At 37.0% G+C, this 16,003-nt stretch overlaps 1 protein-coding gene across 27 annotated transcripts in view; it reads left to right on the top strand.

Annotated features, from left to right (window-relative positions):
• Mga (MAX dimerization protein MGA) overlaps nt 1–16,003 on the top strand; it is a 135,815-nt gene that overhangs the window by 109,639 nt on the left and 10,173 nt on the right. For 9 of the 27 annotated variants that reach the window (XM_063250229.1, XM_063250215.1, XM_063250216.1 and 6 more), the window contains 7 exons: nt 127–421; nt 2,029–2,649; nt 4,515–4,550; nt 5,860–6,150; nt 6,330–7,837; nt 11,783–11,913; nt 13,727–13,772. In XM_063250229.1, the coding sequence (XP_063106299.1) occupies nt 127–421; nt 2,029–2,649; nt 4,515–4,550; nt 5,860–6,150; nt 6,330–7,837; nt 11,783–11,913; nt 13,727–13,772 (2,928 nt within the window). Of the gene's footprint in view, nt 1–126; nt 422–2,028; nt 2,650–4,510; nt 4,551–5,859; nt 6,151–6,329; nt 7,838–11,782; nt 11,914–13,726; nt 13,773–16,003 lie in introns of those variants that run through there. The other 18 variants (XM_063250224.1, XM_063250221.1, XM_063250240.1 and 15 more) reach the window with 16 other exon arrangements.

The raw sequence follows: 16,003 nt of genomic DNA, 5'->3' as shown, positions 1-16,003 counted from the left end.
GTCATGAGTTTATCCCTGGTTCCAAAAAGCAAAAGAAAGAAAGAAAAAAGAAACACCCCTATCAAGGGAGAGGAGTTAGCAAGAGAATTTTATCTTTACAGAATTTCTCTTTGCCACTTGTTTCAGGTTAATGGTAAGAGTTACCCGCAGGCTAAGTTGCTATTGGGACAGATGGGGGCATTGCATCCAGCCAATAGGCTAGCTGCTTATATCACAGGCAGGTTGCGACCCTCAGTCCTGGACCTCTCAACCCTCAGTACTGTCATCTCCAAGGTAGCATCCAATGCCAAGGTGGCTGCATCCAGGAAACCACGCACCCTGCTGCCTTCAACATCCAATTCCAAAACGGCATCCTCTGGCACTCCAACAAACCGCTCTGGGAAGAATCCGAAGGCGTTTGTCCTGGCAAAAAGGCCAATTGGTGAGTTTGAGAACAGATCTGTTTTGGAAAGACCTGTAACTTAGTGCTTGGCCAGTGATTACATATATGATTGTAGAAACTTAGAGAAATACAGAATATCACATTATTGTTTATGTATATCTTACAGATTTTAAATTTTTTCTTGATAGTGCTTCTGATGACCTGTGCTACTAGTTGGTTTTACAGTTATATTTGAGGCTTTTGACTGGCTATACTAATATATTTAAAGACTTAGGATTTTAATTTCCTTTTTTTAAAAAAAGATGACATTTAAGAATACTTTCTCTAGTATTTTTTCTATGAGGACTAAACTTTCAGCACCTGTAATAGCATATCCCTTGAACTTAAGAATCCATAAAGTAGCACATGCTAGTGATGAGATAGTCTAGGTTTAAAGTAGAAATCTCTTGTGAAATACAACTTTCAAAATGTCATATTGTTTTATACATCCCTGTTTGTGAATAAGGACCTTTCTTTTGCTTAACATTTCATTGTCAGAGTCTATAATGTATTGCATTCTTGAAGCATTCTTGTTTTAGCACTGAGGGTATGTATAGTTGTTTGTTGAATTTTTTTGCTGTTTCAAACCTATTTAGGAATGTTAAGTGAAAGTGTCAATTTGTGTCTCCATTCTTATTCCTTTAACAGGAAATTGAAATATCTGGCTGAAGGCTGGAATTGTGTGAAGATAGAGGATAGTTGTGTGCCTTAAAAAGAACATATTTTCCTCTTTTATAAAGCAGCCTAATTTGTTTGAGGTGTTTTTTTTTTTTTTTTGTTTTTTTGTTTTTTTTTTTGGGTTTGTTTGTATTGGGAAATCAAAGTCAGGACTTTGTGCTTGCCAGGCAGGTACTGTGCTGTGCTGCTGAGCTATATCCCTGGCCTTAATTATGATTTAAAACAACAAAAAAGCTCTCTTTTGAAAAAAAAAAAAAGTCTTATATATTTTAAGAATATACAATACTGAACTATAAGAAGACAGCTGTAAAGAGGTGGAGTTGCGGGCTGGAGATTTAGCTCAGCGGCATAAGCGCCTGCCTTGTAAGCAGGCAGTCGTGAGTTCGATCCCTGGTACCGATAAAAAGGAAAAAGACAAAAAAAAAAAAAAAGAGGTGGAGTTGCTGGTGCAGGAGGAAATGGTGGAAACAAGTTTTAACTAGAATTAGGAAAAAAGTCCTTTCCTTCTTTCTTTTTAGGTAGACTGACTCACTGCTGTCTCTTTTTAGAGTCCTGACAGTTTGTATGTATTGCAGGAAAGACACTTTTTTTATTGTGCTGGGCCTCAAACCAGGGCCTTCTGCATGCAAGGCATGACCTCTTATCACTGAGCCACATCCCTGGCCCCTTGAATATATTGCATAGCCTAAAGAATTTTAGAGGGAACGCTCAAATTTTAATTCTCTTCTTGGTAGAATTATAACTATTTGCTTTGGGTTGCGGGAAGTATTTGATTTCTGTGGGTAAAAATTGGCACATATAATGAAGGTAGGTGGTTGTACCTATGAGAAATTGACCCAGTGGTGCACAGTTAATGTTGATAAACACAGTCACTAGAAGGGTGAAATAAGAGAACTGAAGATTTTTGACCTGCAAATTTTTATTTGCAGCGGCTCGACCCTCTCCTGGTGGTGTGTTCACACAGTTTGTGATGAGTAAAGTTGGAGCCTTACAGCAGAAGATACCTGGAGTTAGCACACCCCAAACCCTGACAGGGCCACAGAAGTTCAGTATCAGACCTTCTCCAGTAATGGTCGTCACACCTGTGGTTTCTTCTGAGCCAGTTCAGGTGTGCAGCACTGTGACTGCTGCTGTCACTACTACCACCCCTCAAGTGTTTTTAGAAAATGTTACTGCTGTGACATCTATGACTGCTATTTGTGACGTGGGAACTAAAGAAACTACTTCTGGTGCCACCACTGCAGGGGTTATTAAGGTCTCTGAAACCAATACCAGCACCACTGTAACATCTACTCAGTCTACAACCACTGTGAACCTTACCAAAACTACTGGGATAACTACCCCTGTGGCTTCAGTTGCTTTTCCTAAATCTTTGGTAGCATCTCCTCCAACCATAACTCTTCCTGTTGCTTCCAATGCCTCCACTTCCATAGTCATGGTGACCACAGCTGCCTCTTCCTCCATGGTGACCACACCAACTTCATCTCTGGGCTCTGTTCCTATTATACTCTCAGGAATTAACGGAAATCCACCAGTAAGCCAGAGGCCAGGTAAGGCCTAGTTGTTACTCATTGCATTAGTATATAGCTGTGTATATAATTTTGAAATTGTGGTAGGAATGCATATATATCAGGATAGCTGTGTGGGTCATTGGTGGTAAACCTATGGCACATGTGCTGCACTGGACTGTTTGATCATTGAAAGCTCTAAAAGGTTCGCTATCATTGGTATAGGCATATTTGCTATTCTGTATTCTTGAAAATATTTTATTCTTAAAACTAAGCACTGGGAATAATAGCACAGATCACTGAAAATCTGTGGGTTTGCTTTTTTCCTTTTTCTTTTAGTACTGGGAATTGAACCCAGGGCCTTTGCATTGACGCGCTACTGTCGGAGGCCCCCCCCCTTTATTTCTTTTGAAATAGGGTCTTATTAAACTTGGCAAATTGGCCTTGATTGGTCCTGTTGCCTAGCCTCCTCTTAGCTGGAATTCCAGATCTACATCACCACACCTGGGTCTATGCAGTTCTGTTACCAGGATGCTGAGAAAGCAGTTTGATTCCTTGGCAGATACTTTGATAAGTAGTTTGATAGAGTTGGAGATTGCCTCAGAAGATATTAAAAAACATTAGAATGGAAATGCTGGCTGAAGAATGCTGAAATAATACATATGAGAGTAGAACTCTGAACCATTAGAGCAGCCAATAAGCTTGGTCTGGAAGGAAATGTACAACTTACTATGAGCTGAGAGTTGGGGTGCACTTCTCCAAGGAAGGTAGTGCCATGTACATGTTCTTATTTTTGGAGTACATGCACTTGTGTATATGTGCTGCTTTTTAATTTACAAAAGACAGATGAGGGCTTGTGCCTGTGCTGTATCCAAGCTGAAGCCCTTATTTTGTTTTGTTTTCTCTTGCTGACAATTTTTTGAGTTCTTGTCTAGTAAAAATATTGCTGCCTCAGCCTCTTTAGTAGCTGGGATTATAGGTGTGTGCCACCATGCTTGATCTGGTTGTGCACCTCCCCCTCTCATATTGAACCCAGGACCTTTTGTGCTGAGCTGTGTTTACACCCCTTTTTAAATTTTTTTGAGACAAGGTTTAAGTCACCCAGGCTGGATTGGAATTTGTGGCCCTCTTTAGCCTCTCAGAGTACTAGGATTACATGTATCATCACAATACCCGGCTGTTTAACATATTTTTTAATCAACAGCATTATTTGTTGAAATAAACGTTAATCTGATAAGTACATAATCTGAAAACATAAATAAAAAATTATTTCTAATAAATTCTACTTAGCTGCTATATGTTCTGAATATATGGCTTTCTGTTAATAAAGAAAGCTAGAAAATACTGGAGTAATACTGAAAATGTAATATCAAACTAATACTTTCTTCTGTACATAATGAAAAGACTAAAATTGATAAAAGAATTACTTTTCTGAGAGTGTAACATAATGTGATGCTACTCTACATTTGTGTACCACTTAAAATTTTTCTATAATGGCACTTAAAGAGTAACATTAATTTTCTCATTTCTCCTTTATAAATGGAGTTGACTCAGAGCACTGCCTTTTCAAAGGAGGCTTCATGTCATTTTATTCTTAGTTTAAAGAGAGAATCTTAACTTGGGCATTTTGATTGTGGCCCTTTCATTTGACTTCCCTTATTCCTCTTTTCTTGCCCACATGTATAATTTAAGTAAATGTCATAAATTCATTGGTTATAATAAAGATTGCTTTCATTCTCTAAATTGGAATAATTTACGGTTGGAATCTCTTCTCTAAAGCATAATTTAAAAATCACTAGAAATAAAGTTTATGAATTTTTAAAAAATCTTCATAATGTAATAAGTGAAATTTTTTTTTTTTTTTTGGTACCGGGGATCGAACTCACGACTTTGTGCTTGCCAGACAGGTGCTTGTGCCACTGAGCTAAATCCCTGGCTCCAAGGTGAATACTTTTAATCAAGAAAATTAACATCTTTAAAAATTAATGTAAGATAAATGAGCTTTTAAAAATTGCACACTTTAATTTTCATGAGCAATTTGGTCTGTGGTCCTTATTTCACACACACACACACACACACATACACACACACACACACCCCGCCATTTTCTTTTTGGTCTTTTTGAGATTGTTTCACTGTGTAGTTCAGGTTAGTCTTGAACTCACTTTGTAACTCGGGCTGGCCCTGAACTCAGTGTGATTCTCTTGTCTCAGCCTCCCAAGTGCTGGGATTGCAGGTGTGCACCACCATGCTCAGCTTTATTTCACTTTTAGAGCACCCTTGGATTTTCTGTGTATAGTTTTGTCATCATAAATGTTATGAGCATGACTTAGAATCATCTGTCCAAAAAGAAAAGTATGCTTAGTTTGGTTTGTTGATTTTTCAATTTAGTGGGAAACTATAAAAATGTTTTTTTATTAAGAAGCCAAATAAGTTCACCAGTTTAAATGGCAATATTAGGTCAGTTTTGTTAGTATCTTCACTATCACCTTTTCTGCCTATTTATTTCTATGACCTCCCATCCAAAAAATCTCTAGGTTACTTATTTTTTCTCATATCAGTTTGTTTTGAAATTCTCTTTTGCCCTTCCTAATCAAGGTTTACCCACCTGCTGCTTTGGTATCTCTGAATTGTGTATCATAGGCTGGGGATAGGGATGTTACTTGTTTTATCTTTGGAAAAATAGTTTCTACAGATCTTTAAACTTTGCTTATTAGGGACTTTAAAAAGCCAAGAAGCCTTTCATGTGGCTCATTAATTTTAGTGACTTTTATCTTCCACAAGTGTAAGCTATGAAACTAAAAGCGAGGTTAATAAATATTTTCAGCCTCAATTTAAAAATTGAGTGGTAGGGGGGCTGGGAATTTAGCTCAGTGGCTTAAGTGCCTGCCTGGCAAATGTGAAGTTTCAAGTTCGATCCCCAGTACCAAAAAATAAAATAAAAATTTAGGGCCAGAGATACAGCTCAGTGGCACAATACATGCCTGGCAAGTATAAGGTCCTGAGTTCAATTCCCAGTACCAAGAAATAGAAAATAAAAATAAAGTTGAAGAATGGAATTTTATAATCTCTTGAGCTTTGTATAAATTCTGATTTAATAGGCTTACCTCTACTTTTCATTAGACAAAAACTTTATCTTTGTACATTCACCTTCATAATTCAGTATTTTGAGACCCTGTGTCATAAATAGTTTCATTTCTATATATGTTCAAGGGGGAATTTTGATACTATGTTTTCATGCTTGTTTTTCAGAAAATGCCCCTCAGATTCCAGTGTCTGCGCCACAGATCTCTCCTAATGCAGTGAAACGTCCTGGACCTCGGTTGTTGTTGATTCCAGTACAACAGGGTTCTCCCACTCTTAGACCTGTTCCAAACCCACAGCTTCAGGGACATCGAATGGTTTTACAGCCTGTTAGGAGCCCAAGTGGAATGAACCTATTTAGGCATCCCAATGGGCAAATTGTCCAACTTCTACCTTTGCATCAGATCCGAGGCTCTAATACCCAGCCCAGCTTACAACCTGTCATGTTTCGGAATCCAGGTATAAAGTTGGGGATCTTTCTGACAGTTTTTGTGTAATCAGTTGACCATATGTTATACGGTATTAATACATGAGGGTTGTTCTTGGTCTCTTAGAGTCATCTGTCCAAAAAGAAAAGCATGCTTGAAATTTTTGTTATGGATAGTGGTAACTAAAGAAATTTTCTTTTTCCTTTACAGGGTCTGTGGTGGGAATCCGGTTGCCTACACCTTCCAAGCCTTCTGAGATGCCACCATCTTGTACTTCATCCTCTACTTTCTCTGTTGTAAATCCTGTAATTCAAGCTGTTGGATCTTCTCCAGCGGTGAATGTTATCACTCAGGCACCATCTTTACTTTCCTCTGGACCAAGTTTTGTTTCCCAGGCTGGTACATTGACCCTGAGAATTTCTGCTCCTGAGCCCCAGAGCTTTGCAAGTAAAACAGGGTCTGAAACCAAAATAACATCTAGCTCAGGAGGGCAGCCTGTTAGTACAGCCAATCTTATTCCTCTCCAGTCTGGCAGTTTTGCCTTACTACAGCTCCCAGGACAAAAACCTGTCTCTAGCTCCATTCTTCAGCATGTTGCTTCCCTTCAGATGAAGAAGGAATCCCAGAATACAGACCAGAAAGAAGAAGCAAACTATGCAAAAAGAGAGAAGGAAACTAAGAAGATTGTACAGTCAGAAGGAGAAGGTATAGGTCCTGAGGCTAGTATAATTAAGCAGAATTCAGGAATTATTACCTCAAAAGAAACTCTGAATGTTTCCTTGGAAGATGAAGGTGATTGTTTGGATGAAGAATCCCTTATAGAAAAAGATCCTGTCAAACCTCCTGAGCACTCCTGTATCACTGAATTATGCACAGGTGAAGACTGTAAAGAGGTTACTGAAGAGCACAGGATTAGGAATCATAACAGTTCCAGAGAAAAACTGACTATTCTAGAAGTTAGGACAGTTTCTGAAAAATCCAGTAATATGGCAGTACAAAATGTGAGTAAAGTACAGCTTCAAAAATCTGGCGCTGTGAAGGTGGAGCAGCAGAAAGGATTAGACAATCCAGAGGGAAAACCAAATGAGTTTCTGTTTATTGAATTATCAGGGAGCAAAGTTATTGTTCAGCAACAATCTAATCCTCAGCCAGAAGCCAAGGAGAAAGATCATGGAGACACTTTGGAGAAGGACAGTATTAGGGAGAGATGGAAAAAGTACCCAAAGAGCCCTTTGGTCCAGAAGTGTGTTAGAACTTCAGAAGAATGTAGAAAAGTGGCAGATGAAGAATGTAAGAAAGAGGCAGATGAGCAATTAATTAGAGAAACAAAGCTTTATCAGGAAGATTCAGATGTGTTTCAAGAACAAAACATCTCTGGTCTATATGAGAAAAGTGGAACTTCTCAAAGTGATGGAGTATTAAAAACTGAGTGTGATTCTTGGAGTAGGATTTGTAATCCTGCTTCCTACTCCATTATTCCTACGCGACTTATGAAAGGAAGCAGAGGAAATGAACATTTTCGGGGCGATTTACTACTACCAGGAAAACAAATAAAACTGAAGCAAGAACAGAAGAGTAGAAGCAGCAGTGCTGACTTCACTGGCTTGGATTTGGAGGAGGAGGATGAAGATGAGAATGAGAAAACCGATGATTCTGTTGATGAAATTGTGGATGTTGTGTCTGACTACCAGAGTGAGGAGGTTGATGATGTAGAAAAGGTGGTGAGCCCATTTTTGTTGTGACTGAAACCTCAAGGATTTAAATGATTTATTAGAGACAGTAGTTTTTCCAGAAGATCATTAAGACCTAATACATTAAGGGGCTGGGGATTTATTGCAGCAGCATAAGTGCCTGCCTTGTAAGCACGCAGTCATGAGTTCAATCCCTGATACCAAAGGGGGGAAAAAAATCAAACCTAATACATTTATTTGGATGGATAGGTTTAGATAATAAAATGCCTTCTTAGTTTCTAGAATGCATCAGGCAGTGTTTATTGAGTTTCTCTTTTTTGAGACTTGCTTATTATTATGGTTGAGCCTTTGGAGTATAGATGCTTAGGAGTTCCTATCAAGTTGGATTTAAAAGAGGTGTTTGAAATCATTACATCCATTTGATTCTAGCAGTTTTTCTGACATTTTCTACATGGAGTGATTGTAGCTTATCTGATATATATAATAAGATACAGAGAATGAATGTGTGGGTGACCTTAGAACTAGGAAAAAAAAATGTATGTGTGAAAAGAATTTTCTTTTGGGGGAGGAGACTACAAAATACCATCAAATATTTTAATATTCTGCCTTAAGTTGCTTTTTAAAATACCTTCTGAAATTAGTCACTAGAATTTATATTCTAGATTTTGATCATCATTCTTTGTAATATAGCATTTATAGTTTAAACTTTTATGAAGCATTTTTATAGACTTCATTGGATATATTTACTAAACTAAATAACTGAGAGAATGATATAAGAGTGATATAAGAGATATAGAAAGATACAAGATATAGACTTCATTGGATATATTTACTAAACTAAATAACTGAGAGAATGATATAAGAGACATAGAAAAACTTCTGCAAATAGGCAGATAGTACTTTAGAGTTGGCAGGATTGATGATTGAACTGTTGGAGTGCAGAAGCAGTCATTAATAATTTTTAAGAGAATGAGGAAGCTGTGTACCAGTAAAACTCTTCTTATCAAAACAGGTGGTAAGCTGCTGACCCCTGACAAAGGGACTGATATAAAACCCAAGGCAGCCATATTCTGCTGCCTACAGGGCATCCTGAAGTTTGAACTATGTTCCTCTTTAGGAGTAGATGACAGATCTTTGCCAGTAATCTTGCAGTTGATTGTTTTAGAATACTACCTCCTTGGGATTCACTCAGCCCATGTTATTTGGTCCTTTTCTATTAATATCTGACTGCCTTGTGCAGATAAAATATAGTGAACAGATTAGTATTTTAAGACTCTGAAGTCTAATTATTTTAATATTCTTATATTGGTTGTTTCTGTTCCTACAGTTGTCTCATACATGAGGGTTTAGTTCTAAAATTTGTCTATACTTTTTCTATAGCTTAATCCTGTTCAAGGAAATTTGAATTCATTGAATTTAGGAGTTATTTTATAGATCTTCTTGTGCTTTTTGCTGTCTCACCTTGTAAGTCAGTGTAGATCAGTGACCGTGTGAATCTTTTACAACTTTCATTGAAACAAATAGCCACCTGTAGCAGGCGTGCCATAGGCTCATTTCCACTAGTCTAGGTAAACATGTCAAACAAGGAAACAGTCCAGTCTTGAAAACAGCTGGGTATGTACTCCTGTAATCCCAGCTACTCTTGAAGCTGAGGAAGAGGATCACAAGTTTTGGTATCAAACCTGAATTACTTAGGGAGACACTGTCTATTAAAATTTAAAGGATGAAAGAGAGCTGGGGATGTCGCATTCCTTCCTGTTCCAGTCCCAGGCGCTGGAGGCAAAATGAAACAAATAATCCTGAAGACTGTCAGTGGAACTGACCATAATAAAACCTAAGAGCACCTTAATCATCAGGTGGTATTGCTTGAATGTACTAATAGGAATTTTTTGAGACAGCATCTCATTATGTTAGTCTAGGCTGGCCTTGAACTCACATTCTAGCCCAGGTTAACCTCAAACTCAAAGTAATCCTCCGCCTCTCAGTGCTGAGGTTACAGGTATGTGCCACCATGCCCTTCTTAGGGAATCCTACAAATTACACTGACCTTTTAAAAGTAAAAACTTTATATTAAATTGTCTCTAAATGTCCCACCCCTAAATTATCTTTTTAGCATTATTTTAGATGGTATGAGGAATGTTGTGAGTAACCATAATCTTCCATTGTGAAGTTTGGGTATTACCAACCCTGTAGTTAAAGCCATGAAATAACCGGACCTTTTTCAGTTTCTCTTCTTTTTTTTTGGTCATCTTTTGAGATAGAGTCTCACTATGCAGTTTAGGCTGGCCTTGAGCTCACTTTGTAGCTGAAGTTGTTCTCAGACTTACAATAACCCTCCTGGCTCAGCCTTCTGAGTGCTGGGATTACAGGAGCACTCAATCATGCCCGGCTAGACCTTTTTCAGTTTCAGTATTGTTGGTTTTTTTTTTTTTTTTTTTTTTTTTTTTGAGAGACGGGATTTCGCCAAGAAACTCATGGCAATCCTTCTGCCTCAGCCTCAGTTTCAATATTATAAATCATATGCCTACATTACTAACTCCAGATTCTGTTGGGATTGTATTAATTTGCTTCTTGGAGTTTACTTAAATACATATTGTTTACAATGCTGAAGTTTAATATACATTATTTACATAGTACGTGAGAAGGAAACATAAATAATAGGTTGTATTTAGTGTCTGTTAGCCTTATGGGACCTACAATTTGGGGATAGTTTTCCAACAAATCTAAAAGATTAACAAGGTGACTGAAATGCTTCATTTTGAGTTGTGCTTCTCAGTACAAGTATACATAACATAACATTCCTTGTTTAGTTCTGAGTATAGTAAACACTTCTTTGAAAGGTGGACTCAAAAATATCTGTTTATCACATATATCCATGTAATTCTATTGTTACATAAAATATCCAGTGAATTTCTATGAAAGTGCTCAATAAATGCTACTTTATTGACTCCTTTTTAGGTATAGGAAGTATGGCAATCTGGGTTTCTTTTGAAACCTCAATTTCCTCATTAGATGCTGTTCTGTGTTATTATGAACTTAGAAGGTTAATCTGGGTTCTGTTCTTTTTTTTATATATTTGTGTTACATATGTTAATGTTTATTGATTTGGGGCATTTGATATGGTTGATAATGAAGTTCGCTTAAAATAGAAAATATTAGCCAGGCATGGTGGTGCATTCCTATAAACCCAGCACTTAGGAGGCTGTGCAGACTGAGGAAGATCATTCAAAGTTTGAGACTAGCCTGGGCTGCAAGTGAGCTCGAGGCCATCCTGACTGATCTGCGAGACCGTGTCTCAAAAAGACCATTAAGAGAAAGAAAAGAAAAGAAAAAAATTTTTTCTTTTGGTGCTTAAGGATTGATCCCAAGGCCTTATGCATGCTAAATACGTGTTATATCACTGAGTTATACTTGTAGCCCCCCCAATAGAATTTTTCTTCTTTCTAAATTTTATTTTACTGTTACTTGATCTTAAGATTTATGAAGCCAGCCTAGCTGCTTCTGGAGTCTGAGGCAGTCCACCCTGGGCAACTTAGTGAAACTCTGTCTCAGAATAAAAATAAAGAGCTAGGGATGTAGCTCAATGGTGAAGCACTTACCTAGTATGTACAAGGCCCTGAGTTCAATCCCTGGTACCACCTAAATAAATAAATACATAACATACTCATAACTAAATTTGGTCTTCTAGAAATAATATTGAAGCATCAGTACAACCCTTTGGGGACTCTGTTCATAGCAAGGGTTAATGATGTCTGTTTAACATATATCTGTGACTTATAAGGTGTTCTTTGTTGGCTATAATCACATTGTTTCTCTTAGTTTAATTCCTTTAAGTTAAGGATCATGATTACTCATGGTGTAAGATCAGTGTTTGACACTGGTTGGTTGATTCTGTAAGGAGAGCTTACAGTTGAAAGTTGGGGTGTGTGTGCCTCCCAACATAGTGTTTACTGTTAAAATAATGTGTTTCAGAATAATTGTATAGAATACATGGAGGATGATGAAGAGCATGTGGATATTGAAACTGTAGAAGAACTTTCAGAGGAAATTAATGTTGCCCACAAGAACGCCACAGCAACTCACACACAATCATTCAAACAGATGTAAGTTTTATTTATCTCTGGATTATTGTTGTCATTGCTTTATAGCCAGAAAGAAAACTAGATACTCTGTTTAAAGAGTTCTAGGTAACAGATCAGGTTTCCTTACTGTTCTGTTTTATTGATGAGTATAGATGAGAATAGGAACTGAGATAGGAAGGACAACGTTGGTCATTGCTATGAGACATTGTGCAACACAAATAATGTGCTTTTGAGCCAGATGTACTGGCATAAATATACTAGTTTTGTAGTTTGAAATACTTAACCTTAGACAAGTCTTGGATCTCTTTCAATGTAAAAGTCTTCTTTTTGTTTTTTGAGACAGTCTCATGAAGTAGCCCAGGCTGGCCTTGAAATTTGTGATGATCCTCCTGCTGAGGCAGGAGGATCCTGAATGGTGGGATTACTGTTGAGCACCACTGTGTCAGAAAGGAGCAAAGTGAAATGTTAAATTATACATGCAAACTGAGCGGGGCTGGGGATTTAGCTCAGCAGCATAAGCACCTGCCTTGCAAGCAGGCAGTCGTGAGTTCGATCCCTGGTACCGATAAAAAAAAAAAAAAAAAAAAAAAAAAAAAAAAAAAAAAAAAAGAAAAGAAAAGAAAAGACAAAAAAACAAAAAACAAACAAACAAACAAACTGAGCATAGTGGCATACACTGTCAATCCCAGCGCTTGGGAGACTGAGATGGGAGGATCATTGTGAATTTGAGGTCATCCTGGACTACAAAATGAGTTCAATCAAGGTTAGCCTGAAGTACGTAGTGAAATCCTGTCTCAAAAAATAAATGACCAGGGGCTGGGGATTTAGCTCAGTGGCATAAGCACCTCCTCCTCCTCCTCCCCCCCACCCCCCCTTCTTCTTCTCTTCTTCCTCCTTCTTCTTCTTTGTTTAAGATTTGCTTCTGGGCCAGGAATTTAGCTTAGTGGCACAAGTGCCTGCCTGGCAAGTGCAAGGTTGTGAATTCAATCCCTGGTACTGCAAGGAAAAAAAAAAAAAGAGAGAGAGAGAGAGAGAATTTGTTTCTGAGCTGATTTAGCTCAGCGGCATAAGCGCAAGGTTGTGAGTTCAATCCCCGGTACCAAAAAAGAATTTGCTTCTGTTTCTGTTTCTTTGGTCCTGGGAATCGAACTCATGACCTCATGCTGTTGAGCTATATCCCCAGCTCTCTATACCAGTTGAAAAGACCAATTGATTGACTGACTTGGTTTTTTGAGACAGGATCTTGTATGTAGTTCAGGCTAGCCTTGAGCTCATTGGCTCAATCTGGCCTTAACTTCGGGGCAATTTTTCTGCCTTCGTCTTCAGCATGCTGGGATTATAGGCATACACTATTGTCACGCCCAGTTGGATGATTGAATTAGAACTCTGACTATCAACATCTCTCAGGTGTAATGCTGAGTGAAGCAAGTGAATTACAGAAAAATGTAATATGTATTACTTAAAGTAGTATTCCCAGTGAAACTCTGAAGATACACATTTAAACTCAGTTCAGGAATGCTCAACTGTAAGAAGGAAGAAAAGAAATGTGATTGAATAGACTGCACAGAGATCTCTATTTTGTAGGTATTTCTCAGCTGTATAGAATATATCTGTATTTGTACAGTTTTTAATGTTTGAAATTATTTCATGAAGATTTGCCATTTTAATGAGTAGAGGAAAAATGTATTCTGTTACATAAACAAGGTGGCATCTGTTGCATCTTGGGGAAAATAATTTGGTTATAATATAGACATTTGGGATGAAATATAGGTGTGAAATAGATTCTAGATTATTGAATTTCAGTGTGATATTAAACAATACTGTCTTTATCTAGGTGCCATACCCATGCAGATGAAAAAGCTACTGAAAGAAGTCGAAAGGTATTTAAAGCATGTTTAGTGAAAATTACTCATATAATAAATTGGTAACCTCTGTCTTACGGTTGAAACAATACTATATTAACCATGATTTTTTAGGGTGATTTTTTTTTTCTTAGCATAATCAACATGTCTTCCATAATAAAATTATTACTATACTTTTTTCTTCTTTTAATTCATTCCTTCCCCAAAAAGAGTGGAATAATTTGGCAACATTAAAATGGGTATGGAATTTATCAAAAGTAATTATTTGAAAATTAATCGTATACTGTATTGATTTGAAGTGCGACACTTGGCATTCTTCGTTGACTGGGTTCGTGATTTTCAGCAGCCTAAAGATTACTCTGAATAATCATGACTCACAGTTCAAAGAGCTGTGGAATTATTATCCTTTAATTTTGCAAATACATTCAGCAGGTAGTATCATGATAGCCTAGTTAAGCAAGCATTCTCTTTAACAATAGAAAAGAGTGTGTGGTTGTTTAAACTTTTATATTTTATTCTGTCCTCTTAAGTGGGAAAAGACAGTGAAGAGGATTGGATTGGAAGATGGTATTTAAATTCTAGCCCTTTCAGAAACTTTAGTATGATTGCTTTGGCGTTAATCTGATTTAGAGATCTTACATAAACCATATTTCTGTGGTTGTAATCGTTTTGCATGTTACTTTCGTTTTTTCATTCTAAATCTTACATAATTATTAATACTCAAATTATTTCATGTAAATATTTGTAGAGATTTGCTGTCCTGTCTCCCGCACATTTTATTGTTCTACACTTTTTTTTTAAAAAAAAGACAAGATCTCACTGTATTCCAGGCTGGCTCAAGCTGACTTCATGATCCTCCTGCCTCAGTCCTTGGGGAGGGTGTTGGGAGTTACAGGCATGTGTGTCACTACACCCAGCTATTCTTTCATACTATTTAATGCACAGTGGGTTTTTCTTTTTTCAATCAAATTTTATTGGAACATTTTAGATACACATAATGATCACATTCATCATAGGGAATTTGTACCTGTACATAACTTGATTGCATTTTTGTCCATTCCTCTACCCTCCCTTCAACACATTCCCTCCTCATTTACAAAAGCTTTGTTACCATTTTTCTTCTTCTTTTTTTTAATTACTTTTCCCTCCTTTTCCCCTTCTTTTATTTCCTTTTCTTCTCTTCCCTTGTTGTTCTCCTCCTCATTTGAATATTTTCTTCCTATTTCACAATACTTATGAATTTTGGCCCACATTTGCACTTTTGGTATTTTACAACAGAGAATGCTGTATTTGTACATGTGCATCTGATTTATTTCACAAAAGAGTATGGCCTCAAGCTGCGTCGGTTTAGTTAGAAATCTGTCAAGCTTATCTTTCTTTATGACAGTAATACTTCATTGTATAAAAAATTCCACATCTTTATCCATTCACCTGTTGATGGGCATTTGGGCTATTTTCAAGATTTGGCTGTTACAAATTATGCTGCTGTAAACATGGGTGTGCATATATCCCTGTGGTATGATGCTTTTTAATTCTTTTGGGAAGATACTCAGAAGGGGTATAGCTGCATCAGGTGGGACCCCTTGTCCACAGTAGGTTTAGCTTTAAGAAGACAGTGGTTTTACATAAGAAATTTGGAGCGTTGTGATAAAGACAAATAGTGTCAGATAAGGGGCCATTAAATACTTCAGAAAGAAAAACAGAAAACTATGTAAGACAGGGAATTAATCATGATTCACTTTCTGTGAATATGTACAATGTCATAATACCTTAAGTACTCAGTGATTTTTTTTTAAAATAACTTAAATCTATGAGTAAAACATGGAAGATTTATTTTCACTCTTGAAAAATATAAATACAAATCACAAGTTGGGAGGCTAAAGAGGGAAAAAGGCATGAAGGATACAGATGATATCTTCATAAAGAAAGGGAAGATACATTGTTTATGGACAAAACAGGAAAAGAATGACATTCACGTGACTAAGAAGTCAGAAGAACTAATGATATAATTGTGTATTAGAAAGATGGAATGAAAAGTTATTAAGAATAATATGCCCTAAACCCCCTTCTACATAGCAGCAAATCACTAGGTATTACTGATACTGAAAAAGAATAACTTTATATTTTGTTTGAGAACCAGAAGAGGCCATTAAAAGAATAAAAATGTTTCTGAAGATTTGGGAGTAGATACAAGGCATGGTATCATTATGCCTTATGCATTTCATTATGAGCTCTTCATGTATTTTAAA

Source organism: Cavia porcellus, unplaced genomic scaffold (assembly GCF_034190915.1).
Source record: "Cavia porcellus strain 051 isolate PalLab524CR breed Dunkin Hartley unplaced genomic scaffold, mCavPor4.1 scaffold_6, whole genome shotgun sequence".
Taxonomy (NCBI): Eukaryota; Metazoa; Chordata; class Mammalia; order Rodentia; family Caviidae; genus Cavia; species Cavia porcellus.
The sequence above is the reverse complement of the archived record's forward strand: the minus strand, read 5'-3'. Positions and strand labels throughout refer to the sequence as shown.